General features: G+C 38.3%; 1 protein-coding gene across 4 annotated transcripts in view; it reads right to left on the reverse strand.

Moving 5' to 3' along the window:
- ITGA2 (integrin subunit alpha 2) overlaps positions 1-15,763 on the reverse strand; it is a 130,464-nt gene that overhangs the window by 19,042 nt on the left and 95,659 nt on the right. For all 4 annotated transcript variants that reach the window (XM_075932477.2, XM_075932478.2, XM_006139528.5 and 1 more), the window contains 11 exons: positions 13,533-13,736; positions 12,559-12,695; positions 10,907-11,046; positions 8,653-8,804; positions 7,263-7,373; positions 6,353-6,435; positions 5,088-5,229; positions 3,632-3,724; positions 2,834-2,910; positions 2,586-2,669; positions 63-165 (listed from right to left, as the gene is read on the reverse strand). In XM_075932477.2, the coding sequence (XP_075788592.2) occupies positions 63-165; positions 2,586-2,669; positions 2,834-2,910; positions 3,632-3,724; positions 5,088-5,229; positions 6,353-6,435; positions 7,263-7,373; positions 8,653-8,804; positions 10,907-11,046; positions 12,559-12,695; positions 13,533-13,736 (1,326 nt within the window). The remainder of the gene's footprint in view (positions 1-62; positions 166-2,585; positions 2,670-2,833; positions 2,911-3,631; positions 3,725-5,087; positions 5,230-6,352; positions 6,436-7,262; positions 7,374-8,652; positions 8,805-10,906; positions 11,047-12,558; positions 12,696-13,532; positions 13,737-15,763) is intronic.

Here is a 15,763-nt window from a genome sequence, read left to right on the forward strand (position 1 = left end):
TTGGGTAAAGGCTATATATGGAAAAGCTAGAGCTAGCCTCATCCCCAAAAATGTTTACTAACCTTCACTGAAAAATTGAATGCAGGACCAATCTCTTCCAAATTATTCACAGTGAAAGGAATATTACTAACAGAGAATACTTCATAGAAATTTATGCTGGTAAGCCTGGTAATGAAACATAAAACAATAGATTTTTATTTGGCAGCAATGTAATTGGATGCCTTTTGGTTCATTATAAATCAGCAAATGAGAGCTCAGAAGTGTAATAAAAAGAGATTAAATTATTTATATCCTAGTTTTTGGTTTAATGTTAAACAGTTGTTTAAGAAACAGGAGATTTCTTATTGGAGCCCAATCTCAAATAAAATTTGAAATGTAGGACAGCAATGCAATACTATGAGTGGGAAAATTTTGCCAGTGATGTTGACATTTACACATTAAACAAAGAATATATTATTGCTGCTGTAAACAAAAAATGAATGTTTTTATCTGCAGAATTTTTGAAAATATGATTATTGAAAGATTACAGATAAAGCAGTACATACATTTTAACACTAATTTCATTATAGAAGAGAGGTGTTTGAGAAGAAAATCATAGAATGATACAAATAAGACTGAGCTAGTCAGCAAATGTTTTGGGAGAAAATTCATGGATTCATCCTCCTGCTGCAACCTAGGAACTGGCACACCTGGTGAAGTGTCACATCTGGATCTTTCAAGATATTGCATTAGTTTTTGCAAAATTGGGGCTGTTAAACACTGTATTTGTGGGTCAAATGCTTCTAAAATTAATCTCTCACACCTTGTCTAAATTTGCCTGTACTTGCTATGGTGTGTAAGATTCATGTAGTTATATGCTGTAGTGAAAGGCAGGCTGCATGCACACTCACTGCACCAGTGAAAGGTTCTGGTTGGAGGGAGGCACTAGGGAAAGGCATCTTCCGATTGCTGGAGACTTTCATGCAGCAGGGAAAAGCTTTGGCATGGGGGAGGTCATAAAGACTTTCCCTAAGGTTTTGCTCCTAGATATGTTTCCAGCTGCATCCCCTCTGCCAGTCTTTCCCTGCTGAACGATTTTTTTTTAACTGAGACAGGGAAAGGCACCAGCTGTGGGATAAAGCAGTGTAACCATTAGAGGCAAGGCCTGGGTGCAGAGAGAGCTGTGTAAAGTATTACATGAAGATTCAGGTGTGTCGGGCACTCTACTCACTTACACAACAGTATCTAAGTGTTAACACTGCTACTTATATCCGTGCTAGCTGTGTGTGCAGTCTTGGTATTCTACATGCCACCATAAATGAAGCACTACTCTCAAATTTATTGTTGCTGTCCAGTTTTAAACAGATGCCACAGAGAGATTGCTGTTTAAGTTTATAAAGCTTATTGGGATCGTTTAGCATGAAAAAAGCATTACAGAAAGTAAGATTTTAGATTTATGCATGACCACATCATATATAACTATTAATGGTTTATCCTAGATAATGATGCTTTTCCTTGATCCTATGTAAACTGCCCATTTTGAAAAGAGCTTTCAATATATTGGAGCCAGTAATCCCACAATCGTATATACTGCATATTAATTATATCATTAAAAACACAGGACATTTGTTAGTGGTTCTTCTGCTGACCTAGCTATAAGACAGATGTTATAGCCAGCACCGCCTAGCTAGATAATGATATGGTTGCCGCCACTGAACTCCTATAAAACCTGTACCTGGCTATGTTTGCATTTAGGATTGTGTAACTACATATTTGATCTTTTTATTATTTTTCTTTTTAAAAGCAATGCAATATTATGCAAAGAGAATAAGACAATTTTTCCAACACTCAGGATATGTCTATACTACATTCTATTTTTGAAAGAGGATATGCAAATTCAGTAGTAATTTGCATATCTTCTTCTGATCTCACTTTCGAAAGCGGATCCCCTTTTTCGAAAAAACCTCATTTTTTAAGGAAGAGTGGTTTTTTTTTCAAAAAAGGGGTTTTTTCCTGAAAAAAATGCATCCAGACTACTTTCACTTTTGAAAGCTCCACTTTCAAAAGTGAGATCAGAAGAAGATGTGCAAAGTCCCGTGGAAAATAGAGCATAGTCTAGACATAGCCTCAATAAAGCAGGAATTTCTAACAGCAGCCTAACAAAGGTAGTGAATCTAAGGTCTCAAGGTCTCTCAAAGGCTATGTCTATAGTGAACCTCTCATCTGCAAAAGTTTATGTAAATGAAGCACAGATTAGCATATTGCCGTGCTTCATTTGCATAATTAATTAGAGGCCATTTTTGCACAAGAGGCTTTTGCATAAAAAGGAGCTGTGTAAAAGGCTCCTTTTTGCGCAAAACACCCCTCTTGCACAAGAGCCGTTCTTCCTGAAAAAATGAGGAAGAACGGCTCTTGCACAAGAGGGGGTTTTTGCGCAAAAATGCCCCCTAATGAATTATGCAAATGAAGTGTGACAATATGCTAATCTGTGCTTCATTTGCATAAGCTTTTGCCGAACAGAGGAGCAGTATAGAGGTAGCCAGAAACACCTGTTTGTTCTAATATTTTCAACAAAAATGACTGATCTTTTTCTTCATTCAGCATACCTTGTTAAGTGGATTTCTGCATCATACCGCAAAGGAATTGACAGATAAACCTGGTTGTCTGCTTCTCGCTCTTCATTACTTTCACTATTTATGAAAAACACAGTTTATTCACTTGTGTGTTACAACTCTCAATTACATTTAAAACAAATTATACAGGCTCTAATAGTTAACTTCTTATATTTTAACTGTGCATCAAACTGGCAGGAGATTTTTTTGAAACAAAATTATTATATAACAATGCACTTTACCTCATCGCATGAAAACTTATATTTGCCATATCCTGAAGATTTTTTAGATTAAAATCAAAATTAATATCAAAAGATACCTACACAAAACAGAAACAGAAGTAAACAGATTATACAATAAGCAAATCTAAAGTGCTTATAGACAAATACAATTAATTATAATAATTATTTCTCTGTGCAAACATCTAGAGTCATGGCTAGACCAATGTCTGGGGGGTGTCTGCCCACGGACATTGTATGAGGGAGCAGCTTTGGCAGAAACTCTGCACTTCATAGTGACCTGCTATTGGAGTTATAATTTTTTACTTCTCAGGGCTGTGACTCCCTGAATTTAAGCAAAGCTCTCAGCCTTGATCTTCATAAGCTAACTTAGCCAGGTTTTTTAGCCTCTTGTATGAAAGGATTTCTATTCCTCTGATCTTCATAGAAGCTCTTCTCTGCACCTGTTCCCAATTTAAATTCATTTTTCTCAATTATGGGTGACAAGAACTATATAATTTAGTCCTGATGAGGCCTTACCAGTGCCTTGTATAGTGGCATTAATTCTTCCCTATCACTACTGGAGGTAACTTTCCTGAGATATCTTAAGATCACATTTGCATTTTCATGGCCACATCACATTAGTAGTTCATAGTCATCTTTCGGCCGTTGTTTGTTACCAGAAGAACAAGTTACATATAACCCAAAGTGTGATTTGAATCTAACCAAATCATTAACAAGAAAACTATGCCTGTTACTGGTGAATGCTTTTATAAGCGTTGCAGTTGGTATAAGAAACGTATAGTAAAATCTGAGCAGTACCTGTTGTCCCACTTTAAAAACAGGATAGCTGACTTGGCAAATGACTGATTTATGGCCCGTGACCATCTGACATGAGACTTCAGTCCCATCAGCCTGGAAGAAAAAACCCAGATATTAGTTTCTGGTATAAAATGAAGACAATTCCCTAATATTACACCCTTAATCTAGATATATCACATTCTATTGCTCAGTTCCATATAGTTCTGGTTCTAGGCTCCCTTCTGCTCTGAAATAAGAACCTTTTTTGGGAAAATGGGTTTACCTGAAGACTGAACTTGCTCTAAGCAAATGGCTTTTTAAAAATCTATTTTTTCTTGTAGATCTCTGTGGAATCATTGTGGTTGTGCCTGTGCAATGGGAACTGGATGTAAGGCACATATCACATGAGTGACATGGAGCCCAGCTATTTGCATGCAGGAGAACATGGGACTTGGGTGGGTCAGGGCAGGTCCAAGGGATTCGTCTCTTCATTAACGCTCCCATTCCTTCCCTTCCTATGACAGGCAGCCTTGGAAGCATCGTGCATAAGGCATTTCAACTACTGGATTCTAACTCGCATCATGCACCTCTTCAGTAGCAGCTTTTTAACCTGGGCCAGGCACTGAGGTCTGGATTTTATTCTGTATTAAATAATTAGGAGCAAGAGTTCAGATAAATGATTTATTCCCATCTCTAAAATAATCTGTAACATTCCTTTCTTTTTTGCAAGGAAAAATCCACTAGAAGCTTGGTTTCTGGTATAGTGATCATCTTGAGCCGACTGTCTAGATGAAATACATGACCCTGGCAGTAATGCTATTTCTATTTCCAAAATCTGTGTTTTAAAACTCTATCCATGTTGCATACTTGATTTGTCAAGTATAAACTCTCTGTGGCATAGCAACAGCATTCAGAAGTGTATTTGGAAGGCGGGCGGGGGGGGGGGGGGCGGTGTCAAGCAGTAGATATGGGATGCCAAGTCCTGAGTAAAGGGGAAAATGAAGCAGAATCAAACTTGATCAATTGCCAGCATTTTTGTTGAGCTGGCTGTGTCTATCCTTGAGCTAGATAAACTGATATACTACATTTAGTTCTGACTGCTAGTAAGAAAACTAGAAGATAACTTTGATATCCTAGGGAATTAGATGGGCAGGAGGGGTAGTTTGTATACAGGATTGCCAGGTGTTCAGTTTTGAACCGGACAGTCCAGTATTTGAGCCTTCTGTTCAGGAAACAAATTGAGAAAATATAAATGAAAAAATAGAAATGTCTGGTATTTTCTAAATAAGATGTAATGTAGATTGTGATGTAATATCAAGTGTGTCCAGTATTTTTGCTGAAACCATCTGGCAACCCTATTTGTATATCAGGCTTTGCTGGAAAAACAATACTAAAAAGAAAAAATATTTCTCTGGGAAACCAGTAAAACACAAATAATAACAGGAAAAGATGCTAGGAGGTGAATAGTTCTACATACTGGTAAAGATGATGAAGCGAAAAACAAGTTTTCTGAAAATGTAGCCTGGATTCTGGTGTTGTAGGCATTTTCCTTTTTGTTCCTCAGCTTCACAGTGAATGTTAGCCTCCTGTTCTTGCTACTGACAATAAAAGGCTGTTTGCTGTTGAAAAAGTTATTTGGTATTATAAATATAGTGCAATAGCAGATCGCTAAATGGTATTCTAGAAGGTCGGACCTTCCTTGTCCGGCAGCCTCAATGGTTCCAAACAATGGAGTTTACTGGATGGGGGAGGTCAAGACTTCCTATCCGGCTATAGGCTCTGCTTCCAGGTGGGGCTGCACTCCCTGGTGCCTGCTGCTGCCTCCAGCTCCCCACCATGCCAACCCTGACCAGGGCTGCATCCCCCACCGTGCCAGCCCTGCAGCCTCCAGCTCCAGCAATAGCTGCACCCACTCCCTCTGCCACAGTGCCAGTCCAGGCTGCATGCCCAGCACATTCCAGCCCCACCAGGGACTGAGCTCCCCGCCGCTAGCCCCGGCTGGGACTGAGCTCCTGCCCCACACCAGCCCCTACTGATGCTGTGCTTCTCACAGTGCCAGACCCAACTGAGGCTGCGCTTCTGGCCACCGGTCCCGCTACCTCCAGCCCAGGCTGGAGCTGCGCTCCTATAGCTCCTGGCAAGGACGGTGCTCTCCTTCACGCTGGGTCCTGCTGGGGCTAGGCTCCCCACCACCACCCCAGCCCAGGCTATAATTCTGAACGTGGCCAGCCAGGGCAATCTGGTCCAGCAATATCTGTGGTCCAATGCTGCCAGATTAGAGTCCCGGATTTTAGAGGTTCAATCTGTACTTCCATTAAACAACAACTCACATTCATGATCAATTTTCAAACTTCTACATACTTAAAGCTGTAGTTTCAAAGAACTTTTTACAATGGTTCTAAATGCTGTGAACTCACCTCTTAAGACTGGCCTGAATGAACACTTTATGTGAAGCTGCATAATCTTGACTATGTACTACCAATATTATTTAATTAAGTTTTCACATAGAAATGCTGTAATTCTCTTTAAAAGCAAAGTAACTGTAAGAATTCAGTTGCTTTCCAGCACTGTAATATATCTGTGTAAAACAGATGGGTTTTCATCCTCTATTAGCAGGAGAAACTGAAATAGTCTTTACATATTTTTCAACAAATATTTGCTGAATTGCAAAGAAACACTTTTTTTTTTCAGAATGCGGTTGGTCAAATGGCTTTTCAAAAACTCATTTTATTTAACACTTACCCATCATCCATTTTCTGTTGAACCTCAAGAACAAGATCAGAAATGCAGAGTTCATCCTCACCACAGTCTTTAATGAAAGGGATCTACAGGAAAGGGAAAAAATATTTTCCTCTATAGGTTGTACCTCCCTTAACCAGGACTCCCTTATCCAGCAACATCCGTGGTCCAGCAGCGGAGCAAAAGTGCCATAGGGGACACCAGTGACCCAGCCAGGAGCTCAGTGTTGGGGAGGCTGGAAAGCATGGCAGGGAAGTCCTGGCCCCAGCAGCCATGGAGCTCTAGTCTACCAGTGCCCATGGAGCTCCAACCCCAGTGGCAGCCATGGAACTCTGGCCTGGGCCGCAGAGTTTTGTCCCTATCCCTTCACCCCAGCCCCAGCTGCAGAGCTCCGGCCCCAGCCACAGAGCCAGTCGGCTGTGGAGCTCTGCCCCAGTTGCACAGCTCTGGCCATGGTGCTCCAGCCCCGGCAGTAGTGAGGCCAGTGGCACCTAGAGAGCCCCGCGGGGTTGAGGCAGCAGCGGGGGCAGGATGCAGCCCTAACCCGGTGGCAGAACGGGCCATGAGAGAAGGAACCTTCCCTGGTTTGGCAAATTCCCTCATTCAGGACTAGTTAAGTCCCGAGGGTGTACAATTTGTACATCTTTAGTTTCAAATGATAATTCCTGGGTATATCTAATTTCACTTTGTCACCTCAGGCATAGCTTAGTATTATTATAGATGTCTCAGTGAGACCCATAGAAACGAAGCAACTTTTGTAAAGTCATACGATATAAAACTGGGAAACAAACCCATTCCTTGTGTCATCGGTACAATGCCTTAATCATAAGTCTACCCTTCATCTCTAGGGTGTCCATGGGAGCAGTGTTGGGGGAACACTGTGTGTTTTCACACAGTAACATTCTATACTTACACTGTATGCCACAGTGGCAGGAGAGTATATATCGAGGACAGGATTTGTGCCAGGATTCTTAAGGCTAATATCAATGCGCAGACTCAGGGAATTTACAGCATCAGAAGGCTCCTATAATACACATATATATTTACTGGCATTTGGATGTACAGCTGATAATTTAAAATAGTATTACATATTTTTCCATTAGTAATATTGGACATGATATAAACAACAGAGACTAGAAGTGTTACTTCTCTTCTAATATTGCAGCACTGCCTCTTTGTAACTTTTTGTTTCTTCCTGAGCTGGTCTGTTAAGCTGTATTACAGCAGAACCTACCAGTGTCAACATTTCCATTATAATACCCAAGAATTCATAGTGGCTGTAATTGTTTCTGTGACCTTGGTGCCTGGAAAGTCCCTGTTACTGCAGAGGTTGCTTGCTATGCAGAGGAGGAAGCAGACACTTGAGACCTATTTCATTCTTACTTGGTTGTGTAATTCTGGTCCTTACCCAAACATGGAGTCTTACCCTATAGCACTTTGCCTGACTACTATATATGGCAACTGGACCCTGAGGAATGACATTGGGAGAAACATTACACAAGTGAAGTATGTCTTCCCATCCTTTCCTCTTCTGAATGTCCCAGTAGTGAATGGGTTTTTCCCAGAAGTGCCAAATTGATTAAATCCTCCTCTCGATCCTTCTCTATGGCTGACAACTCAGAAATGAGGCTAAACCAAGAGTGGGTGATAGATGTGATTCATTGGCCCAAAACATTTGCCCTAAGAGCAGTTACGTGTATGAAGAAAGGAAGACATCCTCAGTGCTAACAAAGTGCCTGTTAATAGATTTGTTTAGGTATTTTTATTTTTTTTTATTCAAGGCAGGAATAAAAGAATCAGCTCCCAGACACATTCTCATCACCATTTATGGGATCATGCAAGGGCTGTACTGCAGCTCTAGGAATCTGGGTTCATTTCATTGTTATAAAGAAGGGGGGTTGGGTGTTTTCCCTCTGTAGGAATGGTACATAGCACAAGAGTGCCTATTTTGTTTACCTAAGTGTGTGGATTTTTCCCCTCAATATAGAAACCTTTTCACCACTTATATCTTTGTACAGACAGCTATGGAATAGGCCTTTTTGAACTCATTAAAATAATGAGCTTGATGCAGTGGATGCAATTATTTGGTCATATGAAGGAGATCAGACTAGATCACAATTGTCTCTTCCTGCCTTAAAAATCTATGAATCCAAGTTTTGCCATTGACTTGAATAGGGCCTGTATTTTAAGCTATATTTAGTAAGTTACTGATTATACCAAATAAATTTTTGATTTTTTAATGTAAAATTCTGTCATTTCTTTTTTCAAAGATTTGATCCATGAGGGTACTTTAGATCACTTACCTGTACATTAAAGATATGCTCAACACAGGTCTCTGCAGAACTCACAACAATATTTTTCTGCATATATCTCTCATTATTTTCTTTAAATAATCCCCTAGAAGTCACTCTAGATGACTGGAGATCAGCATCCAATGTTGCATTGTATCTGAGATCTATAAAAGAAATGCAACAAATTCTTGCAGAGTCCAAACTGCAGTTCAATTCCCATCAAAATCAAGCTTCGCTATTATAAAATGACTAGTTTTGCCATAAAACCCAGAAGTATTTTACTGCTTCTATAACTTGCTCAACATAAAACCTTCTAAACAATGGTAATCAATCCAATATATTATCTACTGAGAATATGAAAGGTCACTCTGTAAAGCTAGGAATATGCCAAACAGATATCTCACAGCCATCTCTCAGGTTTCTTAAGTGTACAGGACTATAAAGCACTCTACACTAATCATCCATTGAGCTGCATTTTCAACTTTTTTTCCCCCCTGAATTTTACTGCAACTGCATTGCTAAGGAAATTCTTTGTTATTTTGTTGCTCAAAAATTGCAAGCACGGAAAAGGTACTGTATACAGTAAAGAAGTGATCAGACTTATTCTGCCAATTATTTGGTGTACATATAACTGATCAGGTGAGGTCTGACAATAAGTCCTTAAAGGGCATGTGTGTCATTTTTCTACTTCCCTCATTTCCTAAAAACAGACATGCCTAGTGAAAGACCCAAAGTTGGACTCTTTTTGAGTAATAAAAGAAGAGAATTTGAGAGGAGAGTTTCAGTCTGCTCACATCGGAGGTAACAGCATGTTCAGCATGAGAAGTTTGGCAGTGAGACAACTTTTGTTATTGTTGTTTATGATGAAGAGTGAAGATATGGACATAGCTGCTGCTTGAAACAGCAGCCTGAAAACAAATTCTGTACCTCATCCATGTTCTGAAGTTACTCCTTTACTCCTCCAAAGTTATCAAAGCTGATGACAGGTACAAAATGCAACTGAAAGACAACTGGGGAGCTCAGTGCATTAAAATTAGCTTCTGAGCTCTCCCCTGACTTTACTCCTCTTTCCCTGATGGTACTTCATGGTGCTAAAAGGAGAGGTGAGAAGTTTGTACTCTCTTTTCAGTATAACTTATCTCTCACTATTCAAACATATCAGAAGGATAGCTGAGTAGTCTGTAACTGGAAAACCTTAAAAAACAACTAAAAGTCTAGCAGCACCTTGGGCTATGTCTGGACTATGGAGTTTTTCTGGGATACTGGAGGTATCTCAGAAAAATTCCACTAAGTCCAGGGAACACGTTTGCTCTGCAGACATTTTTTGCGGAAGAGCAGATACGCTCTTTTGGAAGCCCTGTCTTCTTTGTGCCACGAGGAAGAAGGGCTCATCCGAAAGAGGAGGTTTTTCTGAAATTTGGCCCGGTGTAGACAGGCCCAATTTCGAAAAAGCCTCTTCCGACAAAACTATCGGAAAAAGGTACGCAAATTGTGGAGCGCAATTTGCGTACCTTTTTCTGATAAAAAGTGACAGTCTTGACATAGCTTAAGAGACTAACCAAATATGTAGATGGTGGTATGAGCTTTTGTGGGCACAACCCAATTCAGATGAATGGCGTTTTAAAGGTCCAGTTGCTAAATAAATAGAGGAGGAGGGGAGAGAGAAGGAAAAAGAAGGAAAAAAAATAAAAAAGGGAAAAATAGAGTGTCCATGCTACATTAAGCTGATAGAAAAGATATTAATTGTTCTTAAGTACCCATTGCTTGGTTTTTTTAGTCATTTTTATACATCCTAATGACCTAAAAAGATCAAACAATGAGTACTTAATAACAATTAGTACCTTCTCTATCAGCTTCATGTAGCATGGACACTGACTATTTCTCCCCCCATCCCTCTTTTTAATTTTTTTTCCCTTCTCTTCCCCATCCCGTATATATTTAGAAACTGGACCTTTAATAACTCTATTCATCTAAAGAAGTGGATTGTGCCCATGAAAGCTCATGACACCATCTATATGTTTTGTTAGTCTCTAAGGTGCTGCTAGAGTGGACTATTAATTAAGTTTTTTCAAAGACAGTAAGTCAGTGATAATAACTATGCTTTAAAGGAAAGCAAAGAAGCAACCTTTCAGCCACTATACAAATATATGGTGATTTCTTCTTTTATAGGCTTGCAATCCAATATTTGTTTTTAATTTTTCCCAGTATATCTGAATTGCAACTCTTTCAACATAATTCATATAAGCAATACATGAGATATTCTTACCCACTTGGTCAATTCTATGAGCAGGTCTAAACTTGGCAATGAAACATATTTTGACAGTTATCTCTGTGTTCTTATTCAGGAGACTGATTTTCTCAGGAATAAATGAAGCTCTTATGGACACATTTGCAATGCTTTGTGCCCTGAAACAAAAAAAGGTTTGTCTATGTGATTTCAAGGAACCTCAGTAAATCAGAAACTTAGTTTTTGCATAGGCCTGACTGTGACTATAATATTTTTATAGTGGTCTCCACTGTAAAATTTCTCATCATGAGTACAGTTAATGCTCTGTTTCAAATCTCTATTATGTTGTCACATTAACTGACACACCACAATGGAAGATTTATGATCAGTTAATACTAATACTCAAGATTTTAAATAATTTCTCATAATACAGTAATACAGAATCAAGTCCTTGTATTTTTCCTTAAGGAAAACTGCTATTGTTATTTTAGAAAAGTCACTGATCTTAATGAGCCAGCAGATCAGTTTTGTTACTTCTTAAATACCTTTTGTGAAAAAAAAATTGTCATATTAAGTGGTCAAGATTTCAAAGAACAGTTTTGATGAACTAAGAAAATATTGCCAGGCAAATCCAAGATGATGCTTTGTTAAAAACTGATTTTCCTGACTGTATTTTACAATGTACTGTATATATACTTTAATGAGTTTTATTTTTGTCATGTTAGATCACATTTTAGCATAAAGCAGATAAATTAATACCTTTTATTGGTTAAACTAAAACAAATGTAAGAGTCAAATAGGTTTCTAATTTACAAATGGAATGCTTGCTGACATCAACAGGCATTCCACTGTGGATAAAAGGTAACAGATGATCATTAATTTTTAATACCAGATAATTTGGTTTTATTGTACAAGCAAGAAGAGGAAATTGTTTATATTTTTCATTTTTGTTACCAGTGCAAACTCATACTTTGTAAAGCATCTCTGATATTCTTAGGCAGGCCTGGTGATGACATTAACAACAGAGGGGTGAAGCTATTTATCAAGCTGTGCTTTAACTTAGCACCCTACAAGGTGCTGTACAATAGTATGTCTACACAGAAAGGAAAAACCCATGGAATCCACCGGACTGTGACTATTTCACTGCTATGTGGACTTCTAGACTAGGACTAGAGCATGGACTGTGGGATGGGAGAGCCCCAGAGCATGGAAGTTTACACAGCCCCACATCCCAAAGCCAAATTGTCTGCAATGGGCCAGCCACAGATGTCTAGTTGTTGTAAACATATGGCTTTGTGAAGCACAAGATTTGTGGTTTGTGAAACTATTCTTGTTTTTATGAGATGAAATTTATAAACTGCCTTGACAGGTAGGCATTGTCCACAGGATAGAAAAAAATAATTGTGTCAGAAGTAGATGCCAATTTTATTTCCCTGCTCAATTTGCTTAATTTATAAAACAGCTCTTTGAAACAGGTGAGTCCACTATTCCTTACTGGCAACTGAAAGTAGTATAGTTCAACAATATTTTTCAACTAAATATTAGCATAACCATCAGAAAACAATTGTGTTAGTGCCATACATATGATATTGGGGGAAGTTTAAGGTATTTTTTTTTGCTATTTTATTAAACAAATGCACTATTTGTATCCAAAACATTAAAACACTATCTGACCAAAATAATTGACTAACCAGAGCTGAACCACATTTCCATCCGCACCAACGGATACATCAGTAATATTATCTTCATTTAAGTCTCTCTGGCCATCTAATGATCTTCCAAAGTACTGGAGTTGCTGTCCAAAAGCAGAATCTGAACCTAAAATTTTCTAGAAAAAGAGAGCTTGATTATTGACAATCAGCAGCATAAACATTTGATTTTCACAGTTATTCTACTATTACACCTCATATTTGTTTAAACAAACTCTCTTGTAGATAGTCTATTACTTGAAAGGGTTTCTTTTTCAATGACAGTAAAAAAAATCCTTTAATTATTATTATTATTATTACTATTAATTATTATTATTATCTTGGAAGCAAATTGACCATGCAGACAGATTGCTGAAAAGCTTTATTTCCGTCTCACATCAAGCAATTTTCAGGGATTGGGAAATTTAACAAATCTTCTAACAAACCTTTTTTTATACCAGAAGAAAATCATGCCAGATATTATTATTTTAATCTATGACATTTGGGTGCCTAATTCCCATTTGTGTCTTTGAAAATCTCCTCCTTAAATACTATGCTTCTAAAACTTTCACATTTGGAGGTAACCCAATATCTTCTGGTATGCACCAATCTTATAAGGCTAAATAATGGGCTTCCTAGAATCTTTTTTGGAAATCAGTCAACTAGGTGTACAACAGTAAAAATATAGCTATAGTGGGATCTGGCTTGGTTTCCTCTCAACCAATGTTCATGCCATCTGTGTCTGTATCCCTAGCTATCAGTTGCATGAGTGTTATCCTGGGAATGTTTAGATCTGTCATATGGTAGAAGAAAAAACAGTGGTGCTGAAAACAGCCAATAAAAGCCTACAGAATATGACTATTTAAAGGGAATAAAATACCAGCTAACAAACCCCCTCGTTATAACAAATCTTTTGTTTTGAATCTAGCTGAATTTTATATCTCATCATATTGTATTATGTATCCAAAGTTATTTACCTGTGAATATTTGGTACGTATTGTCCTTAGATTGCCATTGTAAATGTAAACTGCTCCACAGTTCTCATTTTCTAAAGGTGCACCTACTATCACATCATTAAAACCATCCAAATCAATATCTGAAAGGTTTGCAATAGCAGATCCAAACCGAGCATCTTCTAACCCTTGCGGGCCTTCTAAGAATTCTTGTTGATCCAAAATTCCCTTTTAAAATAAAACAACAAACACCACTACAGTATCAGTAGATGAAAGGGAAAAAAAATCTATATTTTTCTTTGCCAATGTGCATTACCTTGGACTTGCTAACACTAAGTTTCATCTGCCATGTTACCTGCTCACATAGCTTTGTGGGGTCCTTCAGTCAGAGCGAACATTACAGAAGAAAATTAAAGCATGATATGCAAACAAGAGTATTAACTGCACATATACATGTATTCATGAGTATTTAAAATCCTCAGTTGCCTCATCTGATTGTTCCACAATTTTTCAAATATCCATTAAATTTTTAACAGAAAGAGAAATTAACAACTATTGGATCAAGTTACTGAGGGGCACAGTGGATTCTCCATCACTGTCAATTTTTAAATCAAGATTGGAAGTTACTCTGAACAATATACTCCAGGGATTATTTTGGAGGAATTGTATGGCCTGTATTATACTAGAATGTCACAGAATCACAGGGCTGGGAAAAACCTCAGGAGATAATTGAGTCCAACCAGCTGCTCAAAGCAGAACCAACCCCAACTATATCATCATCCCAGCTAGGGCTTTGTCAAGCCGGGACTTAAAAACCTGTAGGGATGGAAATTCCACCACCTCTCTAGGTAACCCATTCCAGTATTTCACTACCCTCCTAGTGAAAGAGTTTTCCCTAATAGCCAACCTAGACCTCCCCACTGCAACTTTAGACCATAGCTCCTCGTTCTGTCATCTATCACTACTGAGAACAGCCTCTCTGGAACCTCCCTTCAGGAAGCTGAAGAATGCTATCAAATCCCCCCCCCCCCCCCCACTCTTCTCTTTTGAAGATTAAACAAGCCCAAATCCCTCAGCCTCTCCTGGTGAGTCATATGCTCCACACCCCTAATCAATCATTTGAGTTGCTCTCTGCTGGACTTGAATGTGTCCACATCATTTCTGCAATGAGGGGGCCAGAACTGGACACAATACTCCAGGTGTGGCCTCAGCAATGCTGATTAAAGGGGAATAATCACTTCTCTAAATCTTCTGGCAATGCTCCTCCTAATGCACCCTAATATATCATTAGCTTTCTTGGCTACAGTGTCAGACTAAACAATCACAATATGTTCTCTTCTGGCTTTGAAATACATAAAGTATCCAGCTTTGGATTACCAATTTTTATGCACAGATAATGGAAATTCTTGTAACTGGACATAACTCCTTGAAACAGAAATGGAATTTCCTACTAGCTAATGCAAAACCCATTTGTGGAAACACTGACCTTTCTATTGCTTTCCAAAGAAAAAGTGTTGAACTGTCTACATTATCTATCTATCTATCTTAAAAAGCACTGTAAACAAATATCTTTATGTGTGCATGTATTTTCATTGATCTGTACACAAATATGCTAGCAATGCTAATCAGACTGTTTATCAACAATAGCTAGAAATTAATTTATATCACACAGGCAAATTACCTGAGCCCACATTATTTTTAAATCACTTTTACATCATTCTGAAAATAATATTTTAAATAATATTAAATAATATTTAAGTTAATCATTTAAGAAAAGCTAAAATATTAACCATTGTTTCCCAATCAGTTTCTATTTCTAAAAGTGAAAAATCCATGTTTTGGATTTGGAATTTTTGGATGTTTATTGCTCATTATCCAAGTGAGCAGTTGTATCAAGTCCTCATTGCTATCACCTTTGCCCTGCTTAACAGCCTTGGAGAAAATGTGACTGACAGAAGCAGAATTTGATCTCTGAGCTGAATTCTTTTCTGTCACTCACAGTACTCTCCACATTCACTGGCTCAGCATATGCAAGTTCCACATCCCAGTACCTCCTCTTTCCTTGAAACTGCATTTGTTTCTTAGGCTCCCTAGCAATCCTGAATTGCTATTCAAAGGCTTATATGAATGAGCTGCTGACTATGGTCCATAAGTACCAAACCACGCTAGTTTTATATCAGTAGTTCTAACTAGAACTTACAGAATAGTAACACTCCCCACCCTCTGCTCTGTTTTCTATGCTGCATGGAATCATA

The sequence above is a fragment of the Pelodiscus sinensis genome, chromosome 6 (assembly GCF_052426305.1).
Source record: "Pelodiscus sinensis isolate ZL-2025 chromosome 6, ASM5242630v1, whole genome shotgun sequence".
In the NCBI taxonomy this organism is placed as follows: domain Eukaryota; kingdom Metazoa; phylum Chordata; order Testudines; family Trionychidae; genus Pelodiscus; species Pelodiscus sinensis.